Source organism: Ambystoma mexicanum, chromosome 3q, assembly GCF_040938575.1.
Source record: "Ambystoma mexicanum isolate Mex_15411 chromosome 3q, UKY_AmexF1_1, whole genome shotgun sequence".
Lineage (NCBI taxonomy): Eukaryota > Metazoa > Chordata > Amphibia > Caudata > Ambystomatidae > Ambystoma > Ambystoma mexicanum.
The window spans coordinates 624,180,138-624,200,965 of NC_090926.1; the positions used below are offsets into that span (position 1 = coordinate 624,180,138).

At 46.7% G+C, this 20,828-nt stretch overlaps 1 protein-coding gene across 2 annotated transcripts in view; it reads left to right on the forward strand.

Annotated features, from left to right (window-relative positions):
- The window catches only part of DNAH9 (dynein axonemal heavy chain 9), a 1,527,051-nt gene that overhangs the window by 1,194,946 nt on the left and 311,277 nt on the right, over nucleotides 1-20,828 (forward strand). For both annotated transcript variants that reach the window (XM_069654516.1, XM_069654515.1), the window contains exon 57: nucleotides 1,173-1,313. In XM_069654516.1, coding sequence (XP_069510617.1) covers nucleotides 1,173-1,313 — 141 coding nt within the window. The remainder of the gene's footprint in view (nucleotides 1-1,172; nucleotides 1,314-20,828) is intronic.

Genomic DNA, 20,828 nt, shown 5'->3' on the forward strand with positions numbered 1-20,828 from the left:
CCCTCAAGTGAAGTCCCCCACCCTCCTATCGAAAACTAACTGCCCACCCCACCTCTCATGCATGCTGCCCCCAGAATACATTATGTAATGTGTAATTATATTAATTCTGGCCTCAGGCTATCATTGTTAAAACGTGTGTAATGTTCCCCAGTCCTTATTGGTTTGTGTTCCTATTCTTACCCCTTCACCTCCTCCTGCTCTTCTGTAAAAGCACCTTACCGCCGGACTGCCTCTGCTCTCTGTTATTGTCTACTTTTTCATAACTGTTAGAAATGACACCATGTTCTTAAATAAGTACAAATACAAATACAGGTTCAATCAAAAATCAAATGCATGAAAAGGTCTAAGATGAGCCAGGTGGAGAAACTGCAATTATTCTAGGGCCCTTTATTTTAGGAAACCATGTATAATGAAGAAGTCTGGAGACCTCTGAATCTACCATGTCGGATCATGGGAGATGTTGGAACCCATCTGACTCTGTCTTAGTCTTTGTTTCAGATTGGCCACTGTCCCTCAGTAACTTAACCCCGTAGGTGCCAAGGACGAATATGCTCGTCCTTTTTGCATAGACTTGCATAATAGCCTGGCAGTTAAGATGTGATTTACTGTAGTGGCTAAAAGTGACAAGTAGACAAGCAGGAGCCCAAAGTTCTGATCCCATCTATGCCACTGTGACCACCTTTTGGAATCTTCATCAAACCATTGTAGCTTTGCCATTCAGTTGCCTTTCTTAATGTAATTGATTGAATTGACCCTGGGGTCAAGCACAAATCACCAGAAGTCAAAATATTTGAGAAACTTTCTTCGGTGACCTCCTTTGATTTGTCTTGCACTCTGTAGCCATTCACGTGCACCTACTGCATTCCTAAAGCTGCTATTGGTGCAGGCTCATGGCCTCCATAAGCAGCCACATGAAGGGCATGCAAATCGAAATCATCTCTAGATTTCATCAACCCTTTGAAATTGCAACTCTAGAACTCTCTGTGGAAATGTGACCCCTAGCGGCTCTAAGAGGCCTGAATAAACTGTCTAGTAGAATTCCAGGTTGTGCACGCAGAAGGATGTTGATTGCAGCCTTTGCATAGCGGTTATATTGTCAATCAATGCACATTGAAACGGAAACATTCTGCATTGACCAACAAGTGTATTTTTCTTTTGCTATTTTCTTCAAGGTACTGGAGGCCAAGGTGACGGAGGCGAAGATCAATGAGGCAAGAGAGCACTACCGGCCCGCCGCAGCCCGAGCGTCTTTATTGTACTTCATAATGAACGACCTCAATAAAATCCACCCAATGTACCAGTTCTCCCTGAAGGTAAGCCCTAACAGAGGCACTCAGTGCTTAATAAGTCCCTGCAGCTCTATTAAACAGATGAATTAGTTCAATAAACATTGTGAAGTTTTTAAAGGACGTGTATTGGTTTTCTGGTTTACTTTTAATTTCCGCTGAAAAGTAGATGTTTAATGGCTTCCATGGAGACGCATATTTTCAAGAGAAATCAGTAAGTACTCCTAATTCATAGCTTCATAAACTTTCCAAGGAATTGGTCCCTTGCGACAGCAATTGCTTGAAGTTTTATATAGCTGTTGGGTTTGCAACAAGTCCACTCCTGCTGATCCCACCCCACCCCATGAACTGAGTCGTTCCACTATAATGATCTGCTTCCACGGGCAACGTGAGTGTCCTTTCCCCACGCCAGAAATAAGTTACGCTATTAATTAATCGAGCATGGGAAATTAACCTTGATTTGGGTAGTATTTTACAACCGGCCATGTCCGGTATGCCTTAGTGCATAGCACATTAAAAGGCACAGGCCAATTGGAGAGCTGCTTTACGGAGCTCAATTTCCACACATTGCCCTCTGCATTACAGAAATTTGCGCGGAACTTTGCAAAAACATAAAAGTTCTTAAAACAAATGAAGAGTGTTTCACAGGGTGCTGAGTCCGTCCAGAAATATTGTGGCGTTGGTGAAGGCCTTGTGAAGAATTCCTAGTTTGACCAGTATTAGAATTAAGAAGAAAGCTAAGGATATACAAGGGAAGGAAGGAATGGGAGGGTTGGCTATGGAATTAAAGTTAACTCCAGAGGGAAATAATGAAGAAACTGGATCTTGACAATAGGGTTAGAAAAAAAGGAAAGGGAGAGGACAATGTTCTGAATCTTTGAAGTAAAAAACACAACGAATGCTGACTGTATTTTGAATAATTTCTTCCCTGGAGACCATTGAAATTAAGAAGAAACAAGAAGTGAAATAAAGGAAGGGACCGTAGGGTCAGGCACATATTTACAGTCATACAGAGTGAGGGGTGTGCGATTTACTGGAAAACCCAGAAAAATGATTAATGAAAGAGAGCAGTTGCGGCGGGGTGCTGATAAACATAGGCCACACCCACCCTTAATAAGAGGAAGTGCAAACATGATCATCAATTAAAAAAACGCAATTCTAATGACTGTGTGTGTGAGAAGGAGGTTGAGCATTTACTTATTAACATGAATAGGATTCTACTTGGGACCCTCTGCACCATTAAGACAGGCGAGCGCATGATTCACAGTGGAAAGTGTGTTGTCTCTCTGCCAGCTTTCTGTGTTGACTGTATAAAAGTCTAGAATTGACAATTTGCCCCATATCATGAACAGCACTACTTTGCAGACGTGGGTTTTTGCTAGCAGCACATGGCATGCTGGCGTTTTGAAATTTCACTTTTCCATTATGGTCTGGGCATTCATGCGCTGTGGAGCTTTGCACACTACCCAGGAACTTATGGTATACAGCAAGGGTCACACTACCAGACACACTCCTCCCAAACCCCCAAACCCTCTGTCAAAGCTTCTTTTCCATTTTCTTCTTGTTCCTATGCCTGTGGGCCACACCACCTTAGCGGTGTACACTGCACTAAAAAAATAGGAAATACAGAGCTAGTATAAAGGTGATGCTTATGACATGGGGTGAATTGCAACACAGGAAGTCCTGAACAGTAGCAAATTGTCAAAATGGTTCTCCAGCATTGGATCTTTCATAGATTCACATGCTGTGAATATTCCCTGTCGTCAGGCCGGAAATCCTCAGTAGCATAGAGCAGTTTAAACTTAAACTGAAAACTTTCAGTCACTTTTGTGCTCTATCTTAGTCATTTTGGGGTAATACTGCCCGCAGCCAATATGAACTCCTCCCTTAACTCCTCCCCTGTTGGCCATCTTCAGATTGTTTTCGAGCATGCTGGTCTAGGGAGTCCTCAGAAATCATCTCTTCAGCATTTCTATGAATAAAATTGGAATTGGATACCTTTTCCATGAAAATAAATATTTTTCAACGTCTACTCAAGGACCGGAGTTGGCGGTGACAGTTCTACTTCCATGGACTGTTCCCGCTGCCAGTAATCTTCAACTAAGCTTAATTTGCACAGTTGGGCCTTCCTGATGGTGGAATCCACGAGGATGAGCCTGTTCAAGGCCTGTGCCTGCTGTGGGCTGAAGAATATCTACGTGGATGATCACAACTGCCTCTACTGCCTTCATCCTCACCATGTCATCCAGGACTGCGAAATCTGCCAATCGTTCTCCAACAAGACCTTGCCACAACGGCTGCCTGCACTAGCCTCAGTAACTGAACCGATCAGTCCACCTTGTTCAGAGGTCTCCGGACCTTCTAAGGACATGAATAACATCCCTTGTACCCCCAGAAGTGGTAAGCACCATTCAGCACCGCAGAGGCTTTTGGATATTGGAACAGACACAGATCCCGATGACAGGGTCTCCACGCACACAACCCACACGGATGAATTTAACGATTTCATCTCCGCTGACGGGGAACCAGATGATGTTCCACTCAGACACTCACCCCCTGATGAAGGACGGTCCTTCCATGCGCTCATGTTCAGGGCGGCCACAATGTTCGCCTTTGCTCTGGAGGAGCAGCGAAAGTAGAGTGTGCTGTACTTGTGCAGAGAGCAGTGCAGGAAATCTGCCATGTCTATCCCGCTATTACAAGAAATCTGGAAAGATGGCCTCATCACCTTGGTGCATCCAGCAACTAAAAACAACTGGTTCGACAAAAGGTGTACAGAGCTCCAGAGAGCGCTGCCGCCTGTCACCGCACCCAACCCACACCACACTCCATTGTCCCAGTGGCTGCCAGAAAACGGTCCACTAACCCATCATCCTGCTGTCGTCCCAGACAAAGAAGGCAAACGCCTTAACGCCTTTTGGTAAGAGGATCATTCACACTGCAGCCACTACTATCAAGGTGGCTAATTCAATGGCCATACTCGCATGGTTGCGATTGCGAGATGTGGTACAAGTTGGGTCCCTTGCTGGAGTTTCTACCAGATAATAAAAATCAAGAGGCCTCGGACATCTTCCATGAAGGCGAATTAGCATCAGACCATGCCATTACATGTCTGTGGACATTGCCAACACTGGTTTTCGCCAGTTGGGAAATGGAGCGGTCCTACATCGGCAGTATTAGGTCAAGGCCACACATTTTTAACGAGATGTCCAGTCCAGGGTTGTGAATATGCCCTTTGATGATCTGGCCCTTTTGGGAAGAAGGTGGATGAGGCCTTACAGTCCATAAAAACAAACATTGAAACTGCTCGCTCCTTGGGCACACTACAGCAAAGGTAAAGGGCACTCTGGCAAGGCTTTGCAAGATTACCACACCCATACCAGTCTTCCTCCTCCTACAAGACCCTGTACTCATCAGGGGACCAGTACAGGAAAAAGACCCTGACCTACAGGGGTTCGCAGCGACGCCTCCCAATCTAGGGTCCAGTTCGACGATAATCATGAGCAGCCAGGGCCAGGGCCTCCCACTTCAGCACTCATGTGGGAGGACGACTGTCAAGGTTTGTCAAAGAATGGGCACACATCACGACTGATGAACGGGTGGTATCCCTTCTCGAGCAGGGCCCCTCGATGGAGTTTATGGACTATCCACCTGACATTCCTACTGCACACAAATGAGAGAAGGTACAACACCTCTTGCTTAAGGAAGTGCAAGTTCTGCAACAGAAGGGCGCTGTGGAGAAGTTTCCCAAGGATGAGCTGGGCACAGCAGTATACCCCTGCTATTTCCTGGTAAGGAAAAAGTCACTGCACAAGTTCCTGAAGGCGCAAACGTTCTGCATGGCCACGCTACAGCAGGTGTTGTCCCAGCTACAACAAAGAGATTTATTTGCCTCCCAGACCTTGAGGACATTTACTTTCACATCCCTATTCGCCTCTCACACCGGTGCTAACTACGTTTCATGGTGGCAGGAGTGCATTATCAGTTCAAGGCCCTTCCATTCGGCCTGCGGTCTGCTCTGCGGGTGTTCACCAAATGCCTTCGGGCAGTGGTGGCTCACCTTCAGCAGAGGTGTGTTCATGCGTAACCATATCTAGATGATTGGTTAGTAAGAGCTCCTCTTATCCGCTGGCAGAAATCAACACCACCACCACCACACAGTGTCTACAGCAATAAGTTTCTCCATCATCTTTCCAAAGTCGTCCCTGGTTCCATCTCAACAGGCACTTTATCTCGGAGCCAGGCTCAACACCCAAACCTGCACTGCCAGACCCTCTGACGAAAGGTGCACTGTCTCTACAGTGCCAGGTAACACCAGTTTGCAACTACAAATCCCTGCTCAGGATATTGTCATCATGTATCCCATTGATCACCAACTGCCGGTTACACATGAGACCGGTTCAGGAATTCCTGGATGCTCGCTGGATCCAAGCCTCAGGGTCCTTGTATGACCACATTTCTCTAACACCGGTTTTTCAAATGGATCCTTCGCTGGTGGTCTGTAAGCCAAAATCTGGTGCAGTGCGCCCCCTACAGGTTGCCAGACCAATCAGTATCCATCACAACAGATGCTTCACTGGTGGGCTAGGGCGTCCACTGACAGGATCAGCACACCAGTGCCCTATGGTCGGACGAGGAAAAGAGCCAGCATATCAACCTGCTGGAGCTGTGAGCAATCTTTTGGGCCTTGACGTCCTTTCTTGCCCTACTGAGGGGAAAAGTGGTACGAATTTACACCAACACCACAACTTCAGTGATTTATGTCCGCAAGCAAGGAGGAACAAGGTCCCCACAGCCTTTCAGGGAAGCCCAGCCCTGTGGCATTGGGCTCTCAGCATCTTTCCTGGAAAACAACTTTCTTGGTCGGCATAACTTCGGTCAAGCGAGTGGGGGAAAGGCCAGCATTTTCCGTAAAACCGCCCTATTTGACATTTCACAAAGAAAAATCTGTTCTGTGTACCAACCCGACATTTGTGCCAAAGGTGCTATCAACTTCCATCTAAAGCAGCAGGTGGTCCTGTCTGTATTCGTTGGCACACCAACCTCTCCAGCGGAGCGAACACTGCACATGCTGGATCTGGTGCGTGCCCTCAAGTAGTATGTGGCACGTACTGAGTCATTCCGTACAACTGATGAACTGTTTATTTCATTTGGCCCTTCTGGACATGGGAAGGCTCTCTCAAAGTAATCTATTGCAAAATGGATTGCTGCCTGCATCTCATTCTGCCATCAGCAAGCCGGCAGACCATTTCCCGGCAGGCCCCGAGCTGACTCCACCAGAACAGTGGCTGCAAATACTACTTTCCTCTCTGGAATTCTGCTGCTTGATATTGGCCATGCAGCCACCTGGAGATCGGTGCATACGTTCACCATGTTCTACTGTTTTGACAGACATTCTGCGGCAGTCAGGAGTCAACCAATCGGTTCTGCAGAACCATTTTGTGTGAGGGAGGTGGGCAAGTCTCCAGTGGTAAGTTATGCGGGGACCTTGCCTCTGCCCATGGGTATTGTTGTAATACTGCTTTGTAATCTATTCACAGCATGTGAATCTATGAAAGAACCAATGCTGGAGAAGGGAAAAGTTATTTACCTTGTAACTCCGGTTCTCCAGCATTGCTATCTTTCATAGATTTGCATGCGACTCTCCCGCCTCCCCTCATGGCTTGTCTTTTGGCTCTTACTGCCACTCAAGTACGCTGCCAAAACTGAAGATGGCCGACAAGGGAGAAGTTAATGGAAGTGTTCCCATTGGCTGTGGGCAGTATGACCCAAAATGAATATGATAGAGCACAAAAGTGACTGAAAGTTTTGAGTTTAAGTTTAATCTGCTCTGTTACCGGGGATTGCCAGCCTGATGACGGGGAATATTCGCAGCATGTGAATCTATGAAAGACACCAATGCTGGAGAACTGGAGTTACAGGTAAGTAACGTATTTCTTTGTTGTAACTTTAACCAGTTTCATTTGCATAATAGCTTATGGTTGATTTTGATAAACACCTTAATACTTTGTTCTACTTTCACACTTTCTTCTTTTTTGCCCTTTGAATTCCATGTATTTATCTTCTTTTTGTTTTTCTTGTTTTTTCAGCAGGATTCCCTCTTAGCCCACACCTTCTTTTTTTGGTTTGTGTCCCTCACCTTTTCTCTTCGTGCGCGCGTCTTAATTTTTCTTATCCCCCTTTTCCATGAGCCCTTCTTTCCGTGTTTTCTTTTCATTCTCCCAGCATTTGTCTAACTTTTCATACACCACCCCCATTGAGCCGGGAACCTATTAACTCTTCTTTAATGTAGATAACACTTCCTGTGTGCCACTTGCATCTGCTTTTACTTTCCTCACTATTTACTATCCTCTTCATGCCTCCCTTTCATCCAGACAAAGGGGAAAATCCCCACAGCCCAGTCGTTTAATACACAATGTAACCCATTGAAATGGAACACGTTATAGTTTTGGGGCGCTGTGCAAATTGTTAAAAAAGCGACTATTTAAGCGTTTTTAAAATATATTGTTGTAGGGGGTTTTTCTCTGCAGGTCCTTGGTAGAAGTAGAACATTTAGGGGAGGGGAAGGGCATACCCGTGCAGGTCATGTCCATTGTTTTATTTTGTATGGACCCTCTGGTATGCCGTTAAGAAAATGAAAATAATGCAAACTGCATTGTGGGAAGCTAGGTATAATTTTGCAAATATTCATGTATGTTGTAACGATTTTAGTTGACCCTGTATGAATAGTAGCTTTTTCTTTTTCTGTTGTTTTGGGTGAAATCCTACAAAAATTTAGAGGTTCAAACATTCTTTTCTTTTTAGAGACAATTAGGAAAAGTACTCTTTCTAAGAGAATACAAAATGTTACTTTGAAAACAGGCATAGGCAAAGCCAGTAGGCCTGGAGGTTAAAAGTATATGTATTTGTTTTTGTATATGTATTTGCCCGTCCGGGACCTTTAAGAAGAAAATATTCTCTACATTTACAACAACAACAAACTTGTTATTGTCAGTGCCTGCTGGCCACAACTGTTAGTAGGCAGGCTTACCGTTCAGCTCATTTGTTGTTAGGTGAGGGGAACAATACTGTTTAAAAACCTCCCCTCTCCCCTGTGCTGCCTTCTCTGCCCACACCTGCTTGTTGGGTGGTTTGTCACAGCCCTGCACTTACCTGATGGGCCTTAGACCTCCCTCTTCGGCCTGGAACGCCTCCGCCCATGCACTTACCTGTTGCCTCCCCAACAGGCACCTCTGGCACTCCCGCCCGCCCCCGGGGGGCCCTTTAGCATTTAGCTCCCTGCCCCCAAACCCCCACCCCCTTTCTTTCTCTGCACTTGCACGTTCTGAATGTCACAAGGCCTAGTAGGACCACTTTTTGCTGTTTTTCGTATTTATTCTTGGTCGGTTCCTTTGATTATTTCTTCCCTTGTTCCCTTCCCTTTTGCCTTGTGGCACTTGTGAAACACTGTCTTGTTGTATAAGCGCCTTATAAATAACCAAAAAAAAACAAAAAATAAAATAAAACAAGCATTGGAAATGCCAATAGTTTTGACGTTTGCTGCTGTTCTTTGCATTTTTGCATCTATACCTGGGTAGGAGAGTGCAACGTTTCAAATGAGAATGAGATAAGGGGTGCAAGTGTGCAATATAATGAATAGCGCAATGGAAGAAGCCCTTAATAGAGGGTGCCCGGGTTTGTCATTTCACCAAAATGCCAGGGATAGCGGAAGTGACATCACGCGACCGTTGACCTCTGATGACATCACAGGACCCCATCGACGATCACGATCCTATCGACTGGAGCACCGGCATCCACTTCGTCGATGGCTCTATCAACAACCATCATGACTCTGTCAAAAGGGGGCCTGGCTACGATGATGGTCTCTATGATCACGGCGACAACAACCCCACGAATGGCCTTACGGCATAGGGCAGCAACCCGCCAATGACTTCAACTGATGCCCTCGTGAAAGTAGTAGTACCCATTGCCTCCTCATTTCCAAAGGAGTCGGGTAAGGCCATGGTGCAACTACCGCCCACTGAGCTTCCCCCCTGGTAAGGGGGAGTGTACCGGTGAAGGCCAAAAGATTCTCTGCAGGAGCCTGTGCACATCTGCATGATCTCTGATGATGACAACTTGCCCGAGGACTAATACTCGGACCATGAAAAGGGGCTGTGGTACTGTGTCCATGGATGGGACTCTGCGGGGCGAACCTGGATCGCCATTTAGCTCATGGAGGTAACTCAGCCCAAAAACCATTGATGGCACTTCTCATGCCTCCGCCAGAGCCCAGCGACATGTTGTTCGACATCCTTACGACCCTGCACACTTTGGTATGGGAATACAACAAAGGCTACCTGCTACTCCTGTGCCTGTACCAACCCAGAGTCCCACAAGGCCTCCGACAAGGAGCTCTTCCAGGCCAAAACGCAAGTCAAGGGATCCGTCTGGCCCAAGACATCAGCCGACACCGCTGCTGCATCTTCCTTTGACCCCTGTAGAGTAGGAGCCCCCACACACGGACACTACTGCGACTCATCCCGATGAGAACAATGACTATATATCCCGACAGATGGGGAGCCGACGAGCCAGACAGTGCTTCGCCACCAGATGAGGTTGGTTCCTTTCACGCCATGATCTCGCCTCCACCCTCTATAATTTCGTTTCCCGAGGAGACAAAGAAGGAGTGACTCCTCTTTCTGTGCCGGGAGTCCAAACGGAAGACCTTCATGTCCATTTCTCTGCTGGATGAAGTCTGGGTTTAAGGTTTGGTCCTGATGAAGACTCCAGGTACTCCCCCCAGCCCCCAAGGGAGACTGGCTGGAGATGAAATATAGGGTCCTGGACTCGGCTCCCAGGTGCTTGCAGTCCCATCCTTCAACGGACTGCATGGTGTCTGCCGCCCTTCTTGAACCCTTCATCTTCAGTCATGGTGCCTCCAGACCAGGAAGAGAATAAGCTTGATGCAGTGGGGATGCACATCATTTACACCACGGCCACTGTCAAGGCCGCTAAAGCCCTGGCCATCCTAGCCCGCTATGGTATAAGCTCGGGCCCATTTTGGACACCCGGCAGCGGAGGCCAGCGTCGTCATTGCTCGCAGGCCAGGATGCAGACATCCAAGCAGGCCTGAACTGACCGTGGATCCGGGCCCCCAACTCCACCCCAGTGGCAGACCGGCTAGCGAATTTTGTCGAAACGTGGAAGACCTTCGCCATGAACAAATGGTGCTGGGTATCCTTCATCGGAGGCATATGTTGGCGTTTTAACACAGGTGCCCTCAAATTCCTCCAGTGACATGGCAAGAACTACACATGGCCCAACTGCTGCAGGATGTGCAAGCCATGTTAAGAAAGGGGGCGATGGAACCCATCCCCCAGTGGCCCCAGGGCTCTGGAGTGTGCTCCAGATACTTTCTGGTATGGAAAAAGTCAGGAGGGTGGCGACCAGACTTCAGGATGGCCACATTGCAGCACATGCTCAACCAGCTGGAGAAGGGAGACTTCCTGGCAACCTCAGACCTGGAAGACGACTACTTTCATGTCCCCATTCATCCAAAACATTGAACGTTCCTTTGGTTTGTGGCCCAAGGACATTACCAGTTCAAGGCCCTGACCTTCGTCCTGATGTCAGTACCAAGGGTGTTCACAAAATGCCTGGCTCCTGTGGCGGTGCATTTACAGTTCAAGGGCATCCACATCTTCCCTTTATGTGGATAAATGGCTCATCCACTCCCGGTCTCTTGTGCTGGCAGTCCAACACACAGTGGAGACCATTCGCCTTCTCATGGGCCTCAGATTCTCCATCAACTATCCGAAGTCCTGCAAGGAGCCACCGCAGAATACTCTGTTCCTGGGTGCCCATCTCAACACAGTAGCATACCTGACTACTCCCTTGGAGGAGAGGGTAACGCCCAACCTGGGAAAGGTACAGCACCTGTCATTGGCTCAGTCTGCGGCAGTGCGGGCCGTCAAATCTCTGTTGGGCATGATGTCCTCCTGCATCCACCTCGTTCTATTCTGCTGGCTCCATATGCAGCCTCTTCAGGAGTTTTTCGATGCACGGTGGAGTGGCTGCACATCACGGCCTTGTGGATGGACAATATCACCCTCACCCAGGGGTTCCGGTGGACTTTGCGATGGTGGGGAGTGCTCCCACATCTGACGAAGGGGGCTCCTTTTCAGGTCCCACCATACCGGGCCACGCTCACCGCAAATGCCTCTCTGGAACATGGGGGGCCCATACTGGACAGCCACTCGCCAGAAGCCTTTGGCTCCTGGAGGAGAAGGACCTTCACCTCAATGTTCTGGAACTCTGTGTGGTCTTCTGGGCCCTCAAGCCATTCCTGCCTCAACTGTGGGGGAAGGTGGTGAGGATCTACACAGACAACACCACAACCATGTTCTACATCCAGAAGCAGAGCGGGACACAATCCTCTGCGCTCTCCCTGGAGGCTCAGTCCCTGTGGCACTGGTCCATTGTTCAGGACATTTTCCTCGTCCCGTTTCACCTGGACGGCACCAAGAATACCATGGCAGACTTGCTCAGCAGGGAGCTCTGGTCCTGCCATAAGTGAGAGCTTTGTCAAGATCAAGTGACCTTTCTCTTCAGACAGCAACCAACTCCAAGTGTCAGACCTCTGCCAGCAAGATCTCTCAGCTGAGGGACCTGGGGACTCCTTCTTGTTCATGTTGGATGGGCTCTTCATGTATGCATTTGCCCAGATCCCTCTACTGCTACGTTTGATCAACACACTCAGACAATGGCATTGCAGATGATTGTGTTATATTGTGTACACCTGCATAGCATTTAATGTTGATATGCAAACTTGTATTTAACATCAGCCACTGCAGTAACCTAATCAGATGTTCACATGTATTTATTTAAAGTTGTTTGATTGTATTCAGGCTGGGCCTCCTGCCCAATCTGCTGCATTGTAACCTAATAGAATTCCAAGAATGTAGTTGGGAGTCTCCTTGGTGAAGCACAGGCAGTTTATGCAGCCTGCTTGTGGAGAGGGGCATTCAGAGGAACCTTAATAAAAGATGATCAGAAATAACTGGTTATGGGCCTACCTTATTCCATGACATCACATTTACGATGTCCAGTCAAAGGGTCGAATGAAAAGGGTCAAATACAATACGTTCAACTCAAAAGGATCGGAAAAAAAAGGATCAAATGCCTTTTTTTAAATGTATTTCTTTTTTGGGACTTGGTATAGGTAAAAATTGTGGTTTTTGGGCAAAATGCATTCGATTTTTTTGGTTTTTGGTCCTTTTGATTCAAAACAATTGTATTTCGAATCTTTTCATTCGACCCTTTCACCTACAATCCACATTAACTTATAGCTGTGGCATGGCCACGGCAGATCTGGTACCCGGACTGGCTCCGTCTGTCAGTGGCTCCGTCCATCCGGCTGCCTTCACGTCACAATCTTGTCTCCAGAGAAGACAGAAGTGTAGAGGATGAGTCAAGTACCCCCACCTCACCCGTTCTGCCCCTTTTACTTGGATGCTGGAAACCAGAGTATGTGACCTAAACAGAACAGTTGAACCAACAAAGGGCAGAGTATGGACTCTGTGCAGTACCAGTGAAAATGCTGACAGCAAAGAGGTTCCTGGAGGCAAGGTTCCCATTGAGAAAACCATACCTGCATGCAAGAATATATGATGGTCATTTGAATGAAATCCTGGAAGAAGCAGAGCCAATAAACGACAAGTAAGAATGGTACCGTCACTAAACATCGCCTTTATACATCACACAGAGCTGAGATGATGTACATAGAAGAGATGCAGGGACCAGAGAATGCAGATATTCTATAAGGCATCAAGAAAGTATCAAGGATAAGTGACATCTTGGGATCAAGGTGAAGAAGCTTATGCCACTGAAACAGATGAAGACATTGAGTAATTCTACTTGTGTACAGATGCAAAAGAAACGCAAGCAGGCAAAGTAATCGTGAGGCTAGCTTTATAGTGAATAAATTGCGTCAAGCGCCAATATATACATATATAGCTATGGACAAGTAAAGGATGGATATTTCCACTACGCATTATAGCAGTGCTGGACCGTAGCAACAAGGCCTCATTCCTTGTGTGTCGCAGTTAAAAAGCAAATTGAATTACAAAGTAAATCTCAGCAGACGAGGCTGGATGAGCCAAGAAGCCATGGTCTTATCAAACTGAAGTGAACTGACACTGGATACCAAATCGTGTGAAAGAACAAAACTCCTGTTCAGAAGGCATGAACATAACAAGGAAGACGTCAGAGGTTTGTTAAAAAATAGTATTCAATGCATGAATGCGATTCCTCGGTCTCCAGTCATATAGAAGCGTGAAGTTGGACGAACGAAATGGTCGCACCTACGCACGAGGGCACACCATGCTTCTCACTTCCTAAATTTCTCAGAGCTAAGAACACTCAAGGCTGAGCTTCAAAGGTTTAATTGACACTAGACCACTGAGGTGATGATGGATTGATATGCTAATTGGTGGGAAGCAATGGTTAAGGCGAACTCACCAGCACCTGGATGGCCAGCTGCATGCTGCTAGACATAGATGGAAAAGTACTGACGGAGGTTGGAGTGCCAACCAATCGTAGAGGCCTGTGTATTTATCGGTCCTATAGTTGTATAAACCAATGGGACGTTGTGTATTTAATGATGTTCGTAGTAGTCATATTTAGGGGAGGGCTTAGTTGCCCCACCTGATGTTAAGTAACCAATCACATAGTCACACTTTATTAGACCAGTATGGATCATATATTTAAATATTCATTCTGAGCCAATTACCCATACTCGTAGGTTTGTCACCTAGGATGATGTTAGTACATGTGTAGGTTAATAGCATCGATGACGAGTTTTCCTTATAAAATCACAGTTTTTACTAAGAATGTTTGAGTAAGTGGATCGAGCATATTCGTTGATGTTCGTTATGCTCCCTGTTTTAGAGACTTGATATTAAAACAGTCTTCCTTTTGCCAACCACCTGAGTCATCTCTATTATTTATGTATGAATAAAATCTGCATCCCCATCCATCTCCAGGGTAATTTCTTCTCATCAAAGGGGCTGTGGTATCCAGTTCAGAATGATACTGCACCACTAACCAGCGTCGCTGAGCCTCACGGCCTGGCTCCAGCAGCCCTAGAATTTGGACATTATTACCTGCCGTTGGAATGCAAGGAGATCATGGCCAAGGTCTGGGCTTCCTCTACATTGTCGTGCTACAGCCACAAGTGTAAACAATTTTCAATGTGGTGCAGGACTGAGAACATTACCCTGCTGTGTGTCACAGCTCTGCAGCTCCTAATGTCGCTTTATCTCGCCAAGCCTGGCCTGGTGCACCCTTGATCAAGGTGCATCTGGTTGCCATATTCCGTTAAAACAGGACGCCTGGTAAACCATCACCGTGGTCGCACAGGCCCATCAAGGAGTTCCTTGAGGGCCTTTTCAGGAATGTTCCACCTGTCAAGGTTCCGGCTCCAGCTTGTGAGCTCAATGTAATTTTGACTAAGCTCATGGGGCCCCTTTTGAACCAATGCATCAGGCTCCTTTGAAGTTTCTCTGATGGAAGACTGCTTTTTTGGTGCCCATCAGCTTGGCCAGCTGGGTCGGGGAGATCATGGCCCTCTCTTGCAAGCAGCCATACTTGTCTTTCCATGCTATGAGGGTGGTGCCGCGAACCCACCCAACCCCACCTTTATGCCAAAGGTTGCTTCAGAATTCCATCTCAACAAGCCTTTGGTTCTGCCAGTTTTCTTCCAACTCCTACGCTGTCAGAAAGGACGTTGCATTCACTGGACGTTGCTTGTGCCTTGAAGTTATATGTCACGCGCAAAGGACATTCACAAGACTAATCAACGTTTTGTGAATTTTGAACCTGTGAAACGCAGGAAGGCCCTGTCCAAGGTTTCTATATCCAGGTGGCTCTCTGGCTGCATCATACACTGTCATTGTATGGCCAACACACCACTTCCAGGCCCGCCAAGGGCCCCTTCCATCAGTGTCATTGCTGCAACAACAGTGTTTCTCTCGGGTGTTCCCCTACTCGACATCTGCAGGGCGGCTAAATGGAGGTCCACCCACACCTTCATGAGATTCTACTGCATGAGTAGTAATTAAAGGGAAGAGTCCCGGGTCGACCAAGCGGTGCTATGCAACCTGTTTGTTTGAGGTGAGTCTGTTCCAGGGGTAAGTCATTGCCTCCGAGCCTTGCCGCCTCTGATGATTGTGTATATATTCTGCTCTTTAATCTTATTCATGAGCAGGTAAATCCTCGCCAGACCCCGTGCTGGCGAAGGAACACGTTACTTACCTGTAACTCTTGATCTCCAGCATTGGTCTGGCATGGATTAATATGCAAACCCTCCCTCCTTCCCCTCTTCTTAGTTTATACTGCCACTTAACATGCTTACCAAATCTGAAGATGGCCACTGGGGGTGGAGCTTAGGGAGATGTCTGTCATTGGATGGGAACAGTATGACCCAAAGGACAGTGATTAGTTAAAGCGAAACTGGTTTTCTTTTTCCCTGAGGATTCCCAGCCTGATGACAGGGAATATTCATGAGAATCCATGTCAGACCCATGCTGAAGAACAGGAGTTACAAGTAAGTAACTTGTTCCATCCGAAAAACCAGTCACTGTGTGCTGGTTTGTTTTTAGTGATGGATGCTCAGTGGTGTTTGGTGTATAGGTGCTTATGGGGATATATATATATATTTTTATTGTGCACTTAGTTTCAAAGTATTTGGGGGATGTATGTGTGGTTGTTTTAGTTATTTGGTGGGTGTTGCGTAATGTATGCGGTTTGCGGTGGATTTAGGTTTGCTACAGTAAAGGTATGTGTGTTTGTTCTGTTTCAAGGGTGAGTATGCAGGATACTGGAGAATTCAGTTTCATCAAATTCTGCTAAATGTACCACATTGGCTGTACTCCTAATTCTCATAATGTACTCAAAAATTCAGCTAACTGCAATATGGTGGCTACACGAAAGAATTTGGGCTACTTCATATAACCAAACATTTATATATGCACCCACCAGAGTTCAAAAAGTGATGGCTTCATGTGCGTTTCAGAATTAATGCAGACTCGGTGAGACTGCTCAGAGATTTAAGGCGTGATGGATGGAACATGTGTGAGCAACCATGTACCTACACCCACAGACATTAAAGTGTGCCTGTGGGCATTCACTCATTTTACAGTCCATTGATGGGACTGGCCATTGTGTGTACACAAATATGTACCCGTGTTGTGACGAGTGTCCTGATTATTTATCCTGAAAAAGACTCTCACATGTATTGTTGCTACATCTGCGCCAGGTGCTCTTTTCAGGTGCAAGGTACATTCTCCCGAAAAGTCCATGCAACCACAAGACAAGCAGGTCTCTAAACAAGGTCTGAAGTACATACAGTGGCCGGCATCTGACGAATGCGCCGGAGTCTTATTGATGGGAAGTTCATCAGTGGCAGACTAACATTATCGTTTTGAAAGGCTGTCCCCTGACGCCTGCTCTAAAAGTGTGCCATGTTTGGGATACGGATCTGCCCATAGGATAGGAGCAAAAGAAACCGTGGGCGTTACAGAAGTGAGGCTTCTTGCAAGCATTGCGCCTTGTGGGCATCCCTTATAAAGTGCTGCGAGGGGGGCACTGGATAACGCGCTTGCAGACAATGCAATGTGCCTTAAATCGTTAGTAACTCGCAACGCCATTTCCCCCATATCCGATTTGTTGTGAAGCCTGCGAAATTGCCAATAACGCGCAACACGCTAAGCTTGCATGCAATGAGCCTTCAAGCAGTGATTTCGGCCCTTTCTTTAAGCGGCTGAGTTATAAGCGCCATGGAGCAATCGTTCTTTCCCGCATCATTGTAATAGGGTAGTATTGGTTTTACTGGACCACTTTATAAACCGATCTATAACACGGTCTCAAAGATGATGAAACAGGCGCAACTGCTAACAAAGGCTATCCATACCTTCATTCATCATTGTAATGCCGGGTCAGTTAATGATATCAATACCAACATTGAATGCCAGCTCGATTCTCCTAAAGGCAAGCATGGAGAACAGGTAGGACACGTGACTAAAGATGCTACGGACACGAGACCCGGTGAGCTATCTTTACTGCTGTTCGCGTTGCATGGCCGGGCCCTTCTTCAGGCGGATCAGGTAGAGAGGGTGGGGACACGGGTGGAAAGTGGTGGAGGGCCTTTGGAGGAGGAGGTGTCGACAGCGACAGCCAGGTGTGACGATAGGCGGGGAGAAGTTTACTATCAGTAACAGAGAGGTCAGCTGCCTGAGCGACTGCACTGCCTCTGCTTTGCAAGTGATGATTAAGATTATGGGAGATACATAGAAGTGCAGGTAAGAGCAACACTTCTCATCGCCAGTTGAGGAAGGCTATGTTATTGCACTTGATATGTCGCCAGAATGTAAACATGCGCTTCTGGCTGCGGAGTAGCAGGGCAGTCTCTCTAGGTCTGCTCTGGATCCATGTTTTGAACCGTTTCTATGCCCAGAAAGTACCCGTTTGCTGATCTGGTGGTGCTGGATTTCTGTGGGACAGTTGTCCCATTCTGCATCCTTTTTTATTGTTGGACCCTGCACCCCACTTGGGTGAAGAATGAGAGAGGTGATGGTGCTGTCAACAATCTTTGCCGTTCATTTTACTGGTGGATTGATTTATGATATTTGCTTCTTAATGGCATAGAAAACACAGACTGTTTTTCCTTACTTTGAATTGCCAGTACTCCAGCTGCACTTATGCTGGGACGTAAGCAGGTGAAATGCCATGATTTCTGTCTTTTTAAGTTCAGCTCTCTGGCTCAGTTGTTAAAGTATTCTGAAAGGTGGTTAAGATTGTATTGGAGTCCTTCTCTGGTGGGCACGACATGACCAGGTCATCTGCATAGAGCAGACATTTTATTTATGAGCCAACCAGTCTCAGACCTGGGGCCTGGAATTCCTCCAGCAATGAAGGGAGGTCATTGAAAAACAGATTGTAGAGGGATCGGCAAAGGTTGCACCCTTATCTGAATACTCATTCCTATTTAAAGGACCAAGTATTGTTAAGCTACCACATCCCGCTCTCTCTACCTCACTTCAATCACTCTGCCATCCTGCCCCTTCTCGCTCTGTCCTCCCCTCTGTTCCACATTTCCCCTCTGTTAGGAAAGATTTCCCTTGGGTGCAATTTTCACACCATTTATGGACCCACCCAAACTTTTTACTTTTGCTTACTTACCTAACCTGACTCATTTGTTATGGGGAAACTGACATGTCCTTCAGGCTGCCAGTACTGGGCAACTGTTTCCCTTAGTCTTTGACCATGTTGCCATTTCTTGGTAACTTTTTATCTATGTGCCAAACACCTTACAGTATCGCGCATAAGGGTCCTTTTTGTTTTGTGGCCCTAACCACCCTTTAAGGATTTGTTGGTGTTTGTAAAAGTGTGCCCAGGACAAACTGGTGGCAGCAGTTTACTTTAAAAGTAGTTTTACTTCGTTTTTATGCACCGTACCCCATTTACCGCACTTGGCCAAAAATGACTGTGCCATGAAGTCTTTTTGTTCCATCCTTTGGCCATTTTGCTCCCTTTGCCTTCACCCAGGTCCTTATTTGGGCATGCAGCCTCCTGCAAAAACAGCATCTTTCACGGCATGTGTGCTAGTGTCCAGGAAGAGGGCTGTGACTTTCTGGTCCCAATCCACACTACTGGTGCCAGTATGCCTGGTAGGCCTGAATGACTGGAACCACCATGGGTCACGATTGGCCCACGCCTGGCGTGCCTGCAAGAGAGCAGATCTTCCATTGGCAGGTCCAGATTTGAGAGCAAACCTAATCTTGGATAAGAGAAGGGGCTCTGCATCCATTTGAGGTCGATCACCTGAGGTGCACACTGAACTACAGAAGGAGAGAGTATCCTGAACTCGTGGAACCACTGGGGACATGCTGGAAGGTTTGGCACCCTGACTCCACTGCTGTCCTATCGGTCCCTTGCTTTTGTATCGTACCAAGAAGGCCTGCAAGGGCGCGTCAACCCTTTTGGAGTAGTGGGACCAACTTTTCTCAGCCCCTCCTGCTTACCCTTGCAAAGAGCATCTCCGAAAGTGTTCCTGGGCAAACCAGCGAAATGACCAGCTTGAACCAGGGCTAGCGTTTAGGAGCGCCAGCATTCCGATTTGAGACTCAAGACTTTGGGCTTCACTTACTTGTGGTCCTGGGCCCTCTCCCAACAAAACATGTTGTCCTGGCTCCTCTGGGTCTCGATTTGAGAATGTGCCAAAAGCAAGCATTTTGCAGTCCTTGTGTCAACCCGCTGTGATGAGTGTCGCTGTAAGTGTCTGCAGACCAGCCCCCCATTTCCTGAGACATGCTGCATCAGAACTATCCTCCTTTCTTCAAGAGCTGAGAAAAGGCTACTGTCCTGCCATAGACGATTGTCCCATCCGGCAGCCACTGAGAGCCGCAGTGAAAAGTGTGCATGGTAACTGTTTTATTATTTCTGTGGTTTATTTGTGTTTAGTTATAAAGACCTGTGATAAATGAATGTTAGATATACATCTGTCTAAGGGTAACCTGTGGAGTTTTACTGTGTGTGCTTTTTGTGGGCTTCAGATCACTCTCACCCCTCCTGAGACGTAGTCTTGACTGCCTGCCAAGCTACCATAGATTGACAGCAACGATCATAACTTGATCTTCTACACAGTAAGATTTTATTGAAAATGCGTCAAAATTTTAAAACTATTAAGTTGTTTTTAGCTTAGTGATATTTATGATCTCACAAGAACTTTTTAAATTAATTCTAAATTGTCCTTGATGAGCTCCTGTCTTTTATGGATTTAACTTATTTTAATCACCTGCTGGAAAATATGATTCTGTTTGTATTTTTTGTAATATGCTTTTATGTTTGTATCTTGTTGTATATACAAAGCCATGTGGCTAATCGTATATTAATAAAACCTTCAAACCTTCATTGGTCTTGTTTGTCCAGAAGGTTCCCCTGTCCCACAAAACTAGGATGGCCTCCTAAACATCTGCCCACCAGGTCAGAATTTAGAAGTCCATCCCAACACCCTCTCCATAACACACTTCACCCTCTTACTACCACACTGCCCTCTATCTACCATATTGTCCCCAATGCCACGCTACATTTCCCTACCTCACTTTCCCCTTTTCCACATTATCTTCTCTACCCTTACTACTCCACTTCACCTCTCTCTGCCACACTCCGCCTCTCCCTCTACCACACACTCCCCTTATCTCACCATAACCACTTTCACTCTTCCTCTATATGGCGTCCCCTCTCTCTCTCCACACTCCCCCTCTCTCACCACACCCCTCTTTCTAATCCACTCCCTACTTCTCTCTTCCACAGCCCCCCTCTCTCTCTCTCTCTTTCTCTCCACACACCCTCTCCCTCACTACCTCTTTCTCTACTGCACTCCCTTTCTCTTTGCTGCACTTGCCCTATTGTTACCACAATCTTTCTTTCTCCATGCTCAATCTGTCTCACCATCCTTTTCTATCCCGCCCTCTCTCTGCCACACTGCCTCTGTTTCCACAC